General features: G+C 33.4%; 1 protein-coding gene across 1 annotated transcript in view; it reads left to right on the top strand.

The window, feature by feature from the left end:
• Window positions 1–18,137, top strand: part of LOC114330306 (tyrosine-protein kinase RYK-like) — a 548,089-nt gene that overhangs the window by 384,801 nt on the left and 145,151 nt on the right. Inside the window, exons 7-8 of the mRNA XM_050641415.1 lie at window positions 8,446–8,592; window positions 9,622–9,781. Of these exons, the coding sequence (XP_050497372.1) occupies window positions 8,446–8,592; window positions 9,622–9,781 (307 nt within the window). The remainder of the gene's footprint in view (window positions 1–8,445; window positions 8,593–9,621; window positions 9,782–18,137) is intronic.

Raw genomic sequence — 18,137 nt, 5'->3', positions numbered from 1 at the left:
CCATGCGAGTTTTTGAAAAAGTCTGTCCGATGGTTTTGTACCCATACACATGCCTGAGTTTCATCCATTGTGGCTTTATGAATCTAATTAGCTTGTGTGGTATTGCCAATTCAGCCAATATAGTATAGTCTGTTCCTTTTGACTGAGTCGTATGCCCGTTTGAAGTCTACAAACACGTTGTAAACATCAATGTCGTGTTCCCATGATTTACTAAGACCTGCTTGACTGTAAATATTTGATTCATTGTCGACCTTCCCCGTCTGATACTCTCCAATAATATTTTCTGCTATTGATTGGAGCCGCTGGTTTATAATATACTTAGTGAGTATTTTATATGCTGTACATAGCAGAGAAATTCCACGGTAGTTTTTGCACTTTATACAATTAAACAATGTTGAATTGTTTAAATATAAATTTTATTTATTGCTAATAAAATTTTAAATTTCTGGTGCAACTATATTAATACATTTAAAAAAGTTATTATTATTATCCAGATTTAGCCATACGGCTCACACTTTCTCTAAGGGGAAAATTGACTCATCCCAGATGCCTACGGTATCAAAAGGATTGAGCTCTGGTGGGACTCTTTCCGTGTTATCGAGCCCTAGGTGACTTGGTATGCTAGAGTATCTCCCAGAAATTTTCGTACACTTCTGGCCGTCGCGAGTAGTACAGCTTTCTGCATGGTCTTATAAAGGTGTTCATTTAGATCCAGCTTTTTTATGTTTTCGAGGAGGTTCTTCGGAATGACTCCAGTAGTAGACATAATAACAGGTATCATCTGGGTACTTTGCATTCTCCATTGTCTTCGTATTTGAATTTCCAGATCTCTGTACTTGGCGATCTTTTCAGTAAATTTCCTACGTAGATTATTGTTGTTAGGTATCGCTACATCAATTAGTGTTAATTGTCTTGTTAATTTATTAACTAGTACGAGATCTGGTCTATTATGTGCCACGGTTTGGTCTGTGAGCACAGTACGGTCCCAGTATAGCTTGTAGTTGCCATCCTCAAGCATAGGGACGTATTGATAATATGAGTGATGGTCCGTTTGTAGAAGTCCCAGCCTTATAGCTATCTCTTGATGAAGGATTTTTCCCACTACTTATTATTAATATTAATATTAAATTTTTTTAGGGGCCCGAAAATTATGTAGTGCCTCGGGCCTGATTTAAAGTAAAATAGGCTCTGATAGAAAGGGTAATGTTGGGTATAAGCAGGGCCCCCGCAAGGCTGAGCGGCGCCCGCGTGCGGCATATATTTTAGCGCCCTTACCTCTACTACATCCACTTATGAAATAAATTTAAATTTATTTTTTACTCGTAATAAAACAACAGAAATTGCAAGAACTCAAATTTTATTTTTCTTGTAACTGATTTGCTTACGATGGCAAAAAAAACAAATAAAACATTAATATATTAGTTAAGAGGGTAGGCGCAAAATTCGGGGCCAATGTTTTTTAAATGCATTCATTTTTTTCGAATCCTGAGAAAACTAATAGGTATGTACTTAAGTATTTTTGAAAATTTAAAAGCAGAATGAAAGATTGCATTATTACCGAGGGTCGAAAGTCCCTGAAAACTACTATAATGTTTATTTTAAAAAGTTACAGGGGTGAAAAAAGAGAAAATTTAGTATGATTTTTAAGGGCATAAGCGTAAAATGTCGCTTGTCAAAATCTTCAATGTGTTTTATATGTACATATTCATTTTTTTCGAATCCTGAGAAAGCTAATAAGTATTTTTGAAAAAGTTAAACGCAGAATGAACGATTGCATTATTTCCGAGGGCCGAAACTCCCTTAGAATAACCAAAAAGTTTCTTTTGAATGAGATATTTGAAATTAAAAGTCACACTAAATTTTCTCTTTTTTTTTCGCCCATGTAACTTATTAAAATAAACATTCTAGACGTTTTCAGGGACTTTCTGCCCTTAGTAATAACGTAATCTTTCATTCTGCGTTTAAATTTTTCAAAAATACTTATTAGTTTTTTCAGGATTCGAAAAAAAATTAATACATTTAAAACACATTGAACATTTTGACATGCGAGATTGTGCGCCAATACCCTTAATTTTAGGTATCTCATTCAAAAAAACTTTTTGTTTATTCTAATGGACTTTTGGCCCTTGGTAATAATGTAATCCTTCATTCTGCGTTTAAATTTGTCAAAAATATTTATTAGTTTTCTCAGGATTCGAAAAAAATTAGTACATTTAAAAAACATTGGTCCGAAATTATGCGCCTACGCTCTTAAATCTAGAAACCGATACCTTAAATTCGGACATTATATTATTTTTCAGAATACAATAATATCTAGTAGTAATTATTTGTTAACACCAAACATAAAATAAGATTTTAATGATTTTTTCAGTAATAACACAATATTTGATTTTTGACATTTCTCTAGGAATCCATGACAAAAATTAAAATTTAATAAAAAATGATCTCAATTAAAATAAATATTTCTTATTTACCAAAACTTCGGTTTGGCGCCCTTTCGGGGTTGCGCCCGCGTGCGTCGCACGCGTTGCACGCCCGGTTACGGGGGCCCTGGATATAAGACTGTCAGTTAGAAAGAGGAACGACGAGTAAGATCAAACACAATAGTCGAGGATATCACAACAAAAATTGCTAAACTTAAATGGATCTTCGCAGGCACACTGCTAGACCAAAAGATCAACAATGGAACACCACAATACAATATTGAAGACCTTACAAAGGTAGACGACCAACAGACCACAAATGAGATGGGTAGATGACACCAGCAAAATAGAAGGAACAAAATGGAAGTATGTTGCTCAGGATAGATACCGATGGAAGGAGTTGAGAGAGGTCTATATCCAAAGGTGGATGATAGAAGGCTAAGAAGAAGAAGAAGAAGAAGAAGAAGAAGAAGAAGAGGTGTCAGATCTTGTTTCTGTAGTGAAGGTTATAGTGCGGCATATTGTTGTCTTGTACAGTACAGTATCGTCTGCAAAAGATCGTTATTGCCTCACCTAAGAGATAAAGAGCTACCTGGTAGTCTACCTCTCAAGATATTATTCAACAATGAAATTAAGAGACCATCAGATCTACAACAAGTACAAGAAGAAGAACTATATTGAAGGCAAAGTGTCAGGATTAGAATCTTCTTCTTCTTCTTCCTTCTTGTATGCAGGCTTAAGCCTGTTTCTTCTTCAATATTTGCCTCCTAAATTGTTTAAGTTATCGCACCATCTTTTTTTTGGTCTTCCAATACTTCTTCGTCAATTTGATGACTTATCTCATGCTATTCGTACTATCCTATCCTCAGCCATTCTACTAATGTGTTCGTTCCACTCCTGTTTCCATTTTGTCACCCATCCATTTATGTCTTCTACATTGCATGATCTTCTTATGTTTTCGCTTCTCTCCCTATCCAACAGACTTTTCTCTGATATTCGTGGAAGTATTTTCGTCTCTGTTGTTTCTAGTAGTTGTCTCGTTTTAGATGTGTCAGGTCTTGTCTCCGCCGTGTATGTCAATATAGGTCTAATTGCTGCTTTATAGATTCTTGCTTTTGTGTCTTGTATTAGGTGTTTGTTCTTCCAGATTGTGTCATTAAGAGATCCCGCCGCTTTACTTGCTTTTAAGCTTTGTTGTCGGACTTCCTCTTCAACATCTCCGTAACTGGTTATATCTATTCCCAGATATCTAAACCTTGCTTCCTGCTTTATTATTTTCCCATCAATTTCGATTTTACATCGTAGTAGGTATTTAGATGTTGTCATACATTTGTTTTTTTTTCTGCTGATATTATCATATTGTATTTCTTGGCTGTTGTATTGAAGATGTGTGTTAATCTTTGGAGATCGTCTTCTGTCTCGGCGATTATTGCGGCCTCGTCTGCATAAGACAATATTTGGATTTCTTTATTCCCCATTCTGTAACCATGACCATTACGTACTGCTTCTATTATTTCGTCCAATATTATATTAAAGAGCAGTAGGCTTAATGAGTCACCTTGTCTAACTCCGCTTTGTACTGGTATAAATTGCGTTAGTTTTCCATTTATCTTTGCCTGTATTTGATTATGAAAATAGATGTTTTCGATGGCTTGTATAATATTGATTGGTATGTTGCTTCTATACAGTAAATGTAAGACGTCTTCGACTTGGACGCGATCGAAAGCCTTTGTCAGGTCTATAAAACATAGATATGCTGGATGATTGTACTCAATGGCCTTTTCTGTGATTTAGAATCTGTGGATTAGAATCAAGTAATAAAATCCACAAGGAAAAGAAAAAGTTTTCCTGTAGTTGGCTATATACCATCAATCACAAAATTGGAAAGAAATCCTTTGTAAAAGGTATAAAATTTTTTTTTTATTAAAAATCCCTTAAAAGGGCTACATCACAACAAAACGTTTTCGATTTTTATAAAAAATCATCATCAATGTTCGATAAACTGGATGCTAGCTGAGCCACAAAAGAAAAATATCTGGGTAAAAACCCTTTACATAAAATGTAGATGCCTTAAAAGTGCATACTTCAATAAAAAGGCCTGTGATGGTCACATGGCAAACAGGATAATGCCCTAAGGTAAGGTATACAGGTTTCCCAACACGTGGGATCCAAATTGAGTTGATCACATTTCAATGACATTTCAGTTGCCATTAAGTCATTGAAATGTGATCAACTCAATTTGGAAACCTGTTGGGAAACCTTTGGAAACCTTTGTTGGGAAACCTGTATACCTTACCTTAGGGCATTATCCTGTTTGCCATGTGACCATCACAGGCCTTTTTATTGAAGTATGCACTTTTAAGGCATCTATATTTTATGTAAAGGGTTTTTACCCAGATATTTTTCTTTTGTGGCTCAGCTAGCATCCAGTTTATCGAACACTGATGATGGTTTTTTTATAAAAATCGAAAACGTTTTGTTGTGATGTAGGCCTTTTAAGGGATTTTTAATAAAAAAAAATTTTATACCTTTTACAAAGGATTTCTTTCCAATTTTAATCAAGTAATAAATATTCAGAAATGTATGTAAAACAGTAAAAGAGGGCTATGTATTGTTTCCCATGCGGTTTGACTTCTATTCAGAAGTTTTATTCGTCAAGCAAAACCTTGGGAAACCTTTTTACAGAAACAAAATTTAATGAAGTACAAATTTCAAAAGTATAATAAACGCAGATGATACAGTTTGTCAAACTTGTTCCTAGGTTTGACAAACTGTACCTATACAGGGTGTTTCATTAATAATTGTCCATATAGTAACTGGAGAAACCTCAGAACAAAATACGAAGATTTAACCTAAAACACTTAAATAAAATGTGGTTCGTTACTGAGTTACAGGGTGTTTTATCTAAAAATTTAAAAACTATTTTTGCTCGGCATTTTAAAACTATTTGACGTATCCTTTTCATACTTGACAGAAAGTGCAACTACTAGACACCTTACTAAATTATGATAAACAAACGTTTCTAGCTACTGCCAGAGGCGTACGACAGGGGATGGTGAATGATTGATCCTTCTCAAATTCTACGCTACTGGAGGAATTACTATTTTAGTGCCATTTTTAGATTCTCCAATACTTTCTACGTAAATAACATAGTCTTCATTGGTAACGATAAAGTCATTAGTTTTCGATATATTTGAAGTTAAATATGAAACGACACAGTTATTTTGATTAATTTATGATATGATTCATATGATTAAAACTTAAAAATTATTTGTACCCAGTACTTTAAAACTATTTGGCGTATTGTTATCACACTTGACAGAAAGTGTAGGTACTGTACACCCTACTAAATTAAGATAAATAAACGTTTTTAGCTTCTACCAGAGGCGTACGACAGGGGATAGTGGCTGGGTGACCCTTCCCAAATTCTACGCCACTGACGAAATTGGTATTTTAGTGTAATTTTTTGATTTTGCAATACTTTTTATGTAAATAATATACTCTTCAATCGTAACGATAAAATGATTAGTTTTCGAGATATTTGAAATTAAAAATGAAGCGACACAATACATTAATCAAAATAACCGTGTCGTTTCATTTTTAACTTCAAAGATCTCGAAAACTAATGACTTTATCGTTACGAATGAAGAGTATATTATTTTCATAGAAAGTATTGGAGAATCCAAAAATTGAACTAAAATAGCAATTTCGCCAGTGGCGTAGAATTTGGAAAGGGTCAACCATTCACTTTCCCCCGTCGTACACCTCTGGTAACAGCCAGAAACGTTTGTTTAACATAATTTAGTAGTTTGTACAGTACCTATACTTCCTGCCAAGTATGAAAAGTATACGTCGAATAGATTTAAAATACTGAGCAAAAATAGTTTTTAAATTTTTAGATAAAACACCCTGTAACTCAGTAAGGAACAATATTTTATTTAAGTGTTTTAGGTTTAATCTTCGTATTTTGTGCTAAGGTTTCTCGATTTACTATATGGACAATTATTAATGAAACACCCTGTATACCTATGTTTATAAACCCAAACAACAACCGAAGTTAAACGTGGTGGGCCAGTTGATGATTGATGTTCTGGAAAAACTAAAAGATGAAAACCAAGATCTTGTAAGAAGCAGTAATCAAAGAAAGACAAAGAAAATTATTATGCGAAATATATTTTAGCGGAGTATATCAGAATCTTGCTATATTTTATAGAGAAATACTTTTATTGTCGCAGCATTACACATCCTCCATAAACAAAACATTCTATCCACTGTCCTCGAGATGTTTTGGTGAGAGAATTTTAAAAAATAAACACAAATCTATTATTTTTAACATCACAAGGCTGCAAATAATTTTAAATATTATAATGGGGTAATCACGATAATTTCATCTGCCGGCGAAATTAGAGATATAAATCATCAACTGTTATTTAATCTTAATTTACTGACATTACCAACACTTCTAAAATTATTTTAAATTATTGGAGTTATACGATGGAAAATTATGTTAATTATTCATTATTTTATATAAAGTTAATAAAAATTTTAATCGTATTTTTTTACTTTTTAAATATGTTGTGGAAAGTGTTCTTTACAACAGAATTAGACGCAAATGCGAAAAAGATCTCAATTTGGTTTTAGAAACGCTATGAAAACCAGTGAGGTACTTTTTGCGCTAAAGATCCTATTTTAAAAATGTTGTGATCAAAGAAAAGATGTATTTGCATGCTTCGTGGATTTCGAAAAGGCATTTGATAAAGTACAGCACGTAAAATGAATGCAAATGCTAAAAAATATAGGAAAAGATACCTAAAAAAGATATTCGCGTTATTAAAAATTTGTACTGGAATCAAACTGCTATCGTAAAAATTGGAGATAACTACATCGACGAAATCTTCATACATCGAGGAGCCAGACAAGGTTGCATTTGTCCCCAATATTTTTCAATGTTTACTCGGACCAGTTATTTAAAAAGGCACTAGAGACACCCATATGGAAGAAAAATCAACGTTCAACTACTTAATGTAATTATACAGGGTGATCAACTTCTGTGACAAAGTCCAATATATCTGTTATTATACAATATATGAAAAAAAGTTGTTAATAAAAGTTATAGACACCTTTAATGTACACATTTTAAAATTAATGAGATATATACAGGGTCCTCCATAACACGGTGCCAAAGTTATGTTTTTTTAAATGGAACACCCTGTATTTTATTCAATATCTGGTTCTCTACATTTTTCTGATTCTAGAGATATAACACTTGTCTAGGGTTATACTGAGTGTTTCAAAGTTACGAGCACTTTTATTAAAAAATCATACTGATTTGATCGTCCTGTATGTTTCTAACGGTGTAATATAAACTTATTTTTTTAATGCTTTTGACTGTCAAAATATATACTGGAGTATAATGCTCTATTTCCCGCAGCTATTCTTGCTGAGACCTCTTTTTTGAAATACGTTAGGAGAAATAACACTGATATTGACATAACGAAAAGTCTTCGTCGGTCAATTAACGACGTTGTTGTTTCAATAAATAGTGTTCGTTGACTCAGTGAACAGAGTTCGTAATATCAATAAATATTGTTCGTTGACTCAGTGAACAGAGTTCGTAATACCGATAAAGTGATATTATGGTATACATCATGAATGTTCATCCATTCAATAAACGTAATACATTGGCTCAACGAACGAAAATAATGAATTGATGAACATCGTTTTGTTGTCCCAATAAAACCAAGAATTGGACAAATTTTAAGTATTGCGTTTGTTATCTGAATTAACATTTTTATTGATATTACGTACCTTTTTCGTTGAGTGAAAATGATATAGATCTGTCAATTCTAAATGACGTGTCATCAGTAATTGGCCAAAATAAAAGTTTAACAAAATCAATTAACTCAATTTAAACATTGGTCAGGAATTTATTTCACTTATTATGAAATGATCCCTTCGGATAATCTACGCTTATGCCTTTTGACTTTATTTCACTCAGTGTAACTTTACGATATTTTTTCAGATTCCTCATAAAATGTCGACAAAAGAAGAACCAGATAGTACTATCAACACAAAACTTGGTGGACATAGCCATTCAAATTTTATTGGGAATCATGTATCTGCATGGCCAACATATTTGCTACAAGGATATCGCCACCAGAAATGTCGTGTAAGTTAGCATATTTTTTGCTCCAATCTTAAAGGGTCTTATTGTATACATTTTTGCACAGAAGAACCAGATGGATCGGATTTTTTTTATATTGTTTTTAAACCAATTTTGCTTGTCCATTGGCGGGTTGTTGCCTGTATCGAACTTCGAGATCCCCTGTCATTTTAATGACTATTTTGTTGGCCATATCACTGATGTGATTGTTCCATTCTTTTTTCTATTTATCGTCCACTTGTTTATACCCAATACATTACATTTTGTTTTAATCTCGTTACTCATTTTTGGGTCTCTGAGTGTGTGTTCTGTAATTCTTCTGAGTATTCTCATTTCTACTCTTTCTAGCATTCTCTGTGTTTTGACTATGTCGGGTCTTGTTTCTGATGCGTACGTCATTATTGGTCTTATACTGTCCTTGTAGATTCATTCTGCTAATTTATTTACTCTTTGTACTTGATCTCTTACTTATTTTTTAATGTCTTCCTAGCTGGACAGTCTGAGATACATCATTTCCATTACTTGTTCAATGCTAACTCCATCGAAATTCAGTAATATATTATATTGGTTCTTTACTGATTACTTTTCTTCTAGCTTTAGAAGTTGAAATCGTCATGTTAAATTGTTTTGCTCTTGTACTAAATCTGGAGGTCTGTGGAGGCCATTCCATATCATCTTCCTTTATTGACGTTCTTTATGCCTTCATCCATAATTAGATAGAATAGCATAGTGTCCCCTAATAGTCCCCTAATAATCCCTCTGTCTTACTCCATTGCCTATATCTGTAGAATCCGTAAGAGACGTAGTACATCTATAGTCTTACTCTGTCAAGTGTCTTCTTCAAGTCGATCAAACATACTAATGCGGTTGTATTGAATTCTAATGCTTTCTCTGTAATCTGTTTAACCCTTTGACTGCTAACTTTTGAAATAAGAAATTCCCAGAAGCGGCAGTTACGAATACGGATCCGTGACATGCGCAGGGAAAGGGTTAATGATGAATATTTAGTGTTCTAATATATTTATTTCATTGCAGAATTGATGACAAGCTCCAAGTCAAAATTACCGACAACTCCTTGTCACGTGATCTATTTCCAAATGATTACTTCTGCCTGCAGTGTCAAGAAAGCAAACCCGTCAAATGGATGGCACTGGAGAGTTTGCTCTACAATCAATACACCGCTGCATCCGATGTGGTAAGTGAAGTACTTAACAAATTGTAATGTTTTGAATTATGAAACTTTTTGAATTCCTGAATATTTCAACGACTTCATTGCATTATGAATGAAGTAAGATTGAGGGTGAATGAAGTTATTGCTATGTAACTTGACTGTTTATGTCCATTATTCGCCCAGTTGTTACATATGGAAGTGAGACATTGACTCTATATCAGCGGGAAATAAATAAACTGCTGGTATTTGAAAGGATATGCTTTATAGATTGTCGTAAGGTGTTCGACAGGGTCAAGTGGTCGAATACTAAAAGAAGTAGGCGTACCCCAACACTTTATTTCGCTTATAACTGAACTATACGAACACACTACTGGATCAGTTAAAGTGCTTGATACACTTTCAAACGAATTTCATCCAGAACGGGGTGTCAGACAGGGATGTATACTATCTCCAAAACTATTCAATATATATGGAGACCATATTATGAGAAGAGCACTTGAAGGATGGGAAAAAGGCATCTGAATAAATGGTCATAAAATAAACAACCTACGTTTTGCAGATGACACAGCCCTCTTGCAAAATAGTCAAGCAGAGCTGATTGACCTTATCCGACTGGTTGAAAACGAAAGTCAAATATTTGGTCTGGAATTAAACATATCAAAGACAAAGATCATGATAGTGGATAGACTACATAACAATCATCCACACATAACCACAATTGATCGGTTTGAGGTTGTGAGCTCATACTTATACAGTGTGTCAATTTTAAAACTTACAATGGCTATATCTCACGAACAAAAGCTGAAAACAAAAAATGCTTGAAACAGTTTCTAGGATAGTAAGGGGGAACTAAAATGACATGAAAGAGAACTCACCCCCATCAACCCCCTAGGCCCCACCCACCACAACCAAAAAAGTTTAAATTGCAAACCCCTACTTGTGATACATCATTGAAAAGGCTATAAAAAATGCTATCCCATCGTATAAATAATAATTATACAGGGTGAAGCAATAATTGTGAAACTTTGGCTTAAATGAAAAATTTAATGAGGTTTTGTTGAACTATAAATTTGATAAAAATGTCAATTAAGTAAATGTTCAAAGTGGCTTCCGTTGTTTTGTAAACAATAATACAGTCTATTTTCAAATTCTGCACGAAGTTTGACAAATGTTTTTCTAGTAATAGGGCGACATGCTTGATTAATTATTTCTCGTAATTTCCCAAGTGACGCAAGTTAAGTTTTATAAACAACTGATTTAAGGGAAAAATGGCAAATTAAGTTTTAATTAACAAAAAAAAGTACGAGCGGACACTTACCATTTATAATAATAGTCCGGGAGATAGCATTACAAATACAAAAGTCATAGTAAGCCAGCTGATATTAACACCCTGTATAATTATTATTTATACCATTGGATAGTACTTTTTATACTAGGATAGTATATTACTTTTTTCTATGGGGTTACCCTAAATCAGTTGTTTATAAAACTCAACTTGCTTCACTTGGGGAATTGCGAGAAAGGATTACTCAAGCATGTCGCCCTATTACTAGAACATTTGCTAAATTTCGTGCAGAATTTGAAAATAGGCTGTATTATTGTTTACCAAACAACGGAATTCACATTAAATATTCACTTAATTGACATTTTTAATAAATTTGTAATTCAACAAAACCTTATTAAAGGACAACGCACACATCTTATGGAAAATATAATGTCACTCAAATTCAATAAAATTTATACAATTAGATTCGTTTTAATATAACGATCAATTCTTATCATTGCGCCAACTCTTAATTATGATTAATTACGGCGCAAATTGCAATTAAAGTTTATGGAAATCACATTTTTGGAGTCCATAAAATGTTAGTTTACAATCATTATTGCTCTGAGTGCTATTCATAACAGCTTAAGTCCCGCTGGGCCTAAGCGGATTAGTGAAACTAATCCCCTGATTTATGGAGTACCGAAAATCTGGGTATTTTAAAATATTTTTTCTCTCTCTAACTTATGTACCTACTCATTTGATTTCAGATTTATTTATATCAATTTCTGCTCTTATTTTTGAAAATAGAGAGTTGGCGCAATGATAAGATTTGATCGTTAATTTAAAACGAATCTATTGGTATAAATTTTATTGAATTTGAGTGACATTATATTTTCCATAAGATGTGTGCGATGTCCTTTTTCATTTAAGTCAAAGTTTCACAATTATTGCTTCACCCTGTATAATTAATATTTATACCATTGAATAGCATTTTTTATAGCCTTTTCAATGATGTATCACAAGTAGGGGTTTGCAATTTAAACTTTTTTGGTTGTGATGGGTGGGGCCTAGGGGGTTGATGGGGGTGAGTTCTCTTTCATGTCATTTTAGTTCCCCCTTACTATCCTAGAAACGGTTTCAAGCATTTTTCGATATCAGCTTTTGTTCGTGAGATATAGCCATTGTAAGTTTTAAAATTGACACACTGTATCTGGGATCATTAATCATAAACACAGAGTCACTACAGGAAGAAATAAAACGTGAATGTGAATCTTGGACCCTGAGAAATTCGGAAAGAAGAAAGATAGACGCCACTGAAAAAATGTTCTGTTGGAGACGAATGCTACGAATTCCTTGGACCGACCATAGAACAAATAATTCAATTTTAAGAGAGCTAAAAGTAAGCCAACGACTCTCCAGTAAAGTCCATCTCCAACAATTAAAATACTTTGGACATGTTATGAGAGCAAACACAGAAAACATGGAAAGACTCATTATACAAGGAAAGGTGGAAGGACGAAGATCACGAAGAAGATCCCCAACAAGATGGATCGATCAAATTGCGGGAATATGCAAAAGACCTATGCATGAGTTAAAAGAAATGACCAGAGACAGAGATCTTAGGAGACGGACAATACACGACATCACGTCGACCAGTACACTCCCTCCGGGGGGTCAGGATTGAAGAGAGAGATTTGAAAGGAAGGGTCTCAGAATGATATATGGCCCTCAAAGAAATGAATTGACAGGAGAGTGGTACTGAATTGGTGACTCTGTATAGCACTGATCGTCAGACATATAAAAGCTAACCGGATGAAATAGGCAGGTCATGTGGTAAGATCAGAGGAAGACAGTGTTAAAGACTGTGTTTTTTGAGAGGCCAGATGGTAGAAGATCAGTAAGTCGTCCCAGAAAAAGATGGAAGGATGACGTTGAAGCTGATTTATGTAGAACTGGGATTCGACAATGGGAAATGGAAGCGCAAGATCATTGGAGATGGAAGGCCATAGTGGATGCGGCGAAGACTCATCCCGAGTTGCAAAGCCAGTCAAAAGAAGCTGAAGAACTTGACTGTATATTACCTACAAGAAAGGTATTCAACAAAATCTTCGGCAGGAATACAGGCGGCAGAGAATATTTAGAGAAGAGGAACACATAAGAAAATAATGAGGATGTATGAAAAAGCAATTATGTCAGATTTGATTTACAGACTTACAAAGTATATAGTTCAAGTACACACAACAAAACTTATATTATGGAATCACCATGTATTTCAAAACAATATTTATTTCTTTTGAAAAAACTTGTTATTGTTGCGAAGAATATAGCTTTTTATTGAAAAAAACAAATTAATAAGACAATCAGATAGTGCAGCTCGGTACGGTATAGGTTATTTGCTTAAGTTGCAAATTGAACGAAAATAAATACAGGGCCTATTTTACCACTAGGCCCGTGAGGCACCTGCCTCGGGCCCGTATTTGAATGGGGCCCGGAAAGGTCACCAAACAAAACATGTTTATTACAATAACAAAACAAATTTTCAAAATTCTTTCATTTTACGAACAGGCAATGATAAATGATAACCATAAGAGTTATAAATAAGTGGATAAGCGCAAACTTTCGGTTTCAATGCTCTTTAAATGCATTCATTTTTTCGAATCCTCAAAAAACTAATAAATATTTTTTTAAAATTTAGACGCAGAACGCAAAAATTTAGGGCCGAATGTCCATTAGAATCAATAAAAAGTTTCGTTTGGATAAGATATGAATTTAAAATTAATAAAAAAATATGAAAAAAATTTTTTAAGGTACTAGTACACTTTAGAAGACGAAAAATAAGTATTTTTTTAAGATTTTTTTTCTCAGAACCTTTATTAAAACTAAACATAAAACTTGTTACATATTAATATCTAACTCTTAGAGAATACAAAAAATGTATCTTTTTTCATTTATGCACGTACACTAATATTGTAGATGGCGCCAAAGTCGAGGCCTCGAAAAAAAGTAGTTCCGATGGCGGACAGTTAATCTCAGGATTGGGATCTCTGAAACAAAAAAATCGTACGGCATTTGAAAAGGAAGGTTTCTTACGTGACAATTTACCACCGTTAGTGAAAAATTCCGAAAAAAAAAAGATGTTACAGAAATTTTAAAAAATTTTGTGAAAAAATTGCTCGTTTTTCTTCAGTTTTTCATGGTTAAAAATATTAATTTTTTTATTTTTTGGTCAAATTGTGATAAATTGTCAGGTAGGAAACCTTCCTTTTTCAAACGCAATACGATTTTTTTGTTTAAGATATTCCAATCCTGAGATTAACTGTCCGACATCATTTTTCGAAGCCTCGACTTTTGCGCCCTCTACAATATTAGTGTACGTGCATAAAGGAAAAAAGATATATTTTTTGGGGTCTCGGTGAATTCGTAACTATTTTAATCTCCCATCCTAATTACAGGCCAACTCGTAACTCTGGCGCGCAGGTAATTCTTCGATAACCCACTAACTACCGGTGAATCAGTAACTTTCATTTTTAAGTAATGTTGATAATTGAATACCGATATTCCAGGTATGTACCTGTAAAAATTACTCTCTTTGAAGGTGGTGTAAAAGGTATTCATCATTTATGTATTGTCTCTTGGAACAGTTACTAGAGAAAATCCAAATACATTTTGTGAAAATGACTGAAATTCTTGTAACAGATAACAGATTTCGTAATGAGTGCACGTGAGTGTAAGTTATTGGTGGTAAATAATTTTAAATTTCAATTAAAGAAAGTGCTAAAAAGTGGAAAACATTTATGGTACTGTTCTGCATCTGGTTGCAAGGCAACCTGTTATACTGACGGAATCATACAGCCTGCTATCATACGGCCCCTATTTTCATTTTAAAAAATCATCGATTGAGTCATCACGCCCAGATGGATGACGTCACTGGTATGATATGTATACCAAAAAATTAGAATTTAAAAATAAAAATCGACTTATTTCGAGATTTATCTCCAGAGACGCCCATTCTCGAGAAAATGAATTTATTCCAACTCAAACGTCCTCACTGTATTTGTTTATAAGCCAAAAAATTGTTTATAACTTTAAAACAGTCCTGAGGCCTCTTAGATAATCCGATTTTAACTCTGTAAAGTGTATTAGATAGGCAGAGAGCCTCTTTATATGTGAAAAAATTAACAAACCTCTAAATGGTCTACTTTCTGTTCAGAAAGTTTTTAAAAAATTTGAACTTTTTTAAAAAAATTTAGATTGCAAAATTATTATGCAAAATTTATCAGGTCGATTTTAATGAAATTTGGTGGACGATTTAAGTATGTTATAAGGATTTTCTATGCGAATTACGAAGGTTCTAAGTGCAACCAAAGTTGATGAAAAACACTGAATAAAAGAGGCTTATTTTGCCGCCTTATTTTGTATTTATTGCAATTTTGCAGAAAGAGTAATAATTTAAGACATTTTTAACTAGTCGTATATCATAAAAAATTCAATTATCTTTATTTTAATTTCCTACGACTTTGCTCCAAAATAAATCGTTTTAAAGTTATAAGAAAAGAATGTAGAAGAAAAATGTTTTTCGAAATTTTTAAATATTTTAATTTTTTTATTAATGTTCCGAGCATATTTGAGAAGGAGCATAAGTCAATTATTATTATTTTTTTATAGGTAGGTACATATAATACACAACATGTATTTAAGCAAACCAAGAACCATTCGCTTACATAATAATATGCTATATGCCCCGTGTTGGCTTAATCCGTTACTGTTCAAATTTATTTCTTGCCTTTTAACCTAACAACTATTAAACAATGGTTTCGAATTCACCTGTATAAAGTTACGAGTTGGTCAGGTAGAAAAGTTACGAATTGGCCGGTGTACATTTTGATTTAAAAAGTTTGTCATTAAGAGTTACGAGTTGGCGCGTGTCCATTTTTTGTACTCTCTAAGAGTTAGATATTAATATGTAGAAAGTTTTATGTTCATTTTTAATAAAGGTCCCAAGAAAAAAATTATTGAAAAAAATGATTATTTTTCGTCTTCTAAAGTGTACTAGTACCTTAAGAAACGCTTTTCTTTAGTTACGAGTGACTAAAATTAAAAATATTATAAAAAAATCAACTAAACAGCAAAAAATGGAAAAAATTGAAAAAATCTAACACATTCGCCAAAGAAAAGCGTGGCGCGTCTTCATCGAATTAAAGGGTTTTCGCCCCACGCTTTTCTTTAACGAATGTGTTAGATTTTTCAATATTTTTTATTTTTTGCTTTTTAGTTGATCTTTTTATAATATTTTTAATTTTAGTCACCCGTAACTAAAGAAAAGCGTTTCTTAAAAATTTTTTTTCATATTTTTTTATTTTTTACTTTTTAGTCTTACACTTTTCAAATATTCAAATACAGTGGAACCTCGATAACTCGGATTAATCGGGACCGCGGCCGATCCGGGTTATCGAAAATCCGGGTTAGCCGGAGAATATAGTAAAAATTAATAAATAACCTCCATTACAATTACAAAAACATGAAACACATATGCACAGTACACATCTAAATTACGTATAGTTGTATAGAGTGTAGAGTTTTGTTCATTTCTTGGTAAAAAACTCAGTCATACTGTAGAGATGTACCGACACCATAATATGGTAGGTCTGGATCCTGCGTACAAAAAAAAATTGATAAATAGCAAGCTGAAAATTTATTATTAGCTTAAGGGTGTCTAGTCGGACAAACATTAATATATGGGAACACTGGAACAGGGGAAGTTTTAACTGTGGAACAGGTTAAAAATTTGGAACGGTCAGACCACGAAAACGGCACATGTATTTTTTCCGACAGAACAGACTTAAACTCTCCGAACAGAGATTAAACTCTCATGCAAAAATCAGACTGCTATTTATCACCAAATTGGCGTTTTAATGAGTGGAACATGTAGAATATGTCAAATGACAGGAATTATGACAGGTGATAAATAGCAGTCTGATTTTTGCATGAGAGTTTAATCTCTGTTCGGAGAGTTTATGTCTGTTCTGTCGGACAAAACAAATGTGCCATTTTCGTGGTCTGACCGTTCCAAATTTTTGACCTGTTCCACAATTAAAACTGCCCCTGTTCCAGTGTTCTCATATATCAAAGTTTATCCGACTAGACACCCTTAAGCTATTAATAAATTTTTAGCTTGCTATTAATCAACTTTTTTTTCATACGCGGGATCCAGACCTATGGTAGCATAATATCATATTATGATGCTGCAATAAATTTATTTTAAAGATTCGTCTTTATCAATCCTACCTAATGTTTCTAGTTTCTTTTCCATTGTCACTGCAACATTTTTACGTTTTGTTACCATTACGTAGACAAAGCAAACACAATCTGAAGCACGATTACATTACAGAACGGAAGTGATTAATAGGCTGTACTACACACAATACAAGAATTTTTAAATAGTCACGTCTTTTTTAAACAATACTAAGACAGTTTGACATAAATAAAGAAAAAGGAATACAGACAGGTGTCTGTTCTTTCCGATAAGCTGAGTCGGTCGCTCTGGCTGCCGCCGTGTGCATGAATCATTTTTACTATTGTACTTATGTGTTCAATCAAACAAATGAAATAGAGAATGTGGAAAAATCCCCTTACGAATAACTCACACATCCACTATTTCTGGCTGGGAAAATTTTTTTTTTTTTTAAATTAAAACTTGAGACTGACATTTTCAGGTTGGGCGTAGATTTACGCTCCTGTTATGTCTATGTCTCGGATGTTGTTTTTTGATGGAATGTGTCTAAAGATATTCAACCTCTCATCTTTACCGATGAGCCCACGGAGGTTGAAGAGGGCGAAACACATTTCTAAGAACTGGTGTTTGGATCTTTGATTCTGTTCGAAAAATTTTTCCCAGCCAGAAATAGTGGATGTGTGAGTTATTCGTAAGGGGATTTTTCCACATTCTCTATTTCATTTGTTTGATTTCGCACGAGTGGTCGTTAAACCAGTACCTGTGGATCTTTTGATCACTGAGTGTGTTTCAAAGATCTACATCTTTTGTTTTTTCATAAACATTATCTTACTTACTCTAAAGTAATTAGGGAATTAAAACTTGAGACTGACATTTTCAGG

Source organism: Diabrotica virgifera, chromosome 10, assembly GCF_917563875.1.
Source record: "Diabrotica virgifera virgifera chromosome 10, PGI_DIABVI_V3a".
NCBI classification, from domain to species: Eukaryota; Metazoa; Arthropoda; class Insecta; order Coleoptera; family Chrysomelidae; genus Diabrotica; species Diabrotica virgifera.
This window is presented reverse-complemented; position numbering and strand designations above follow the sequence as displayed.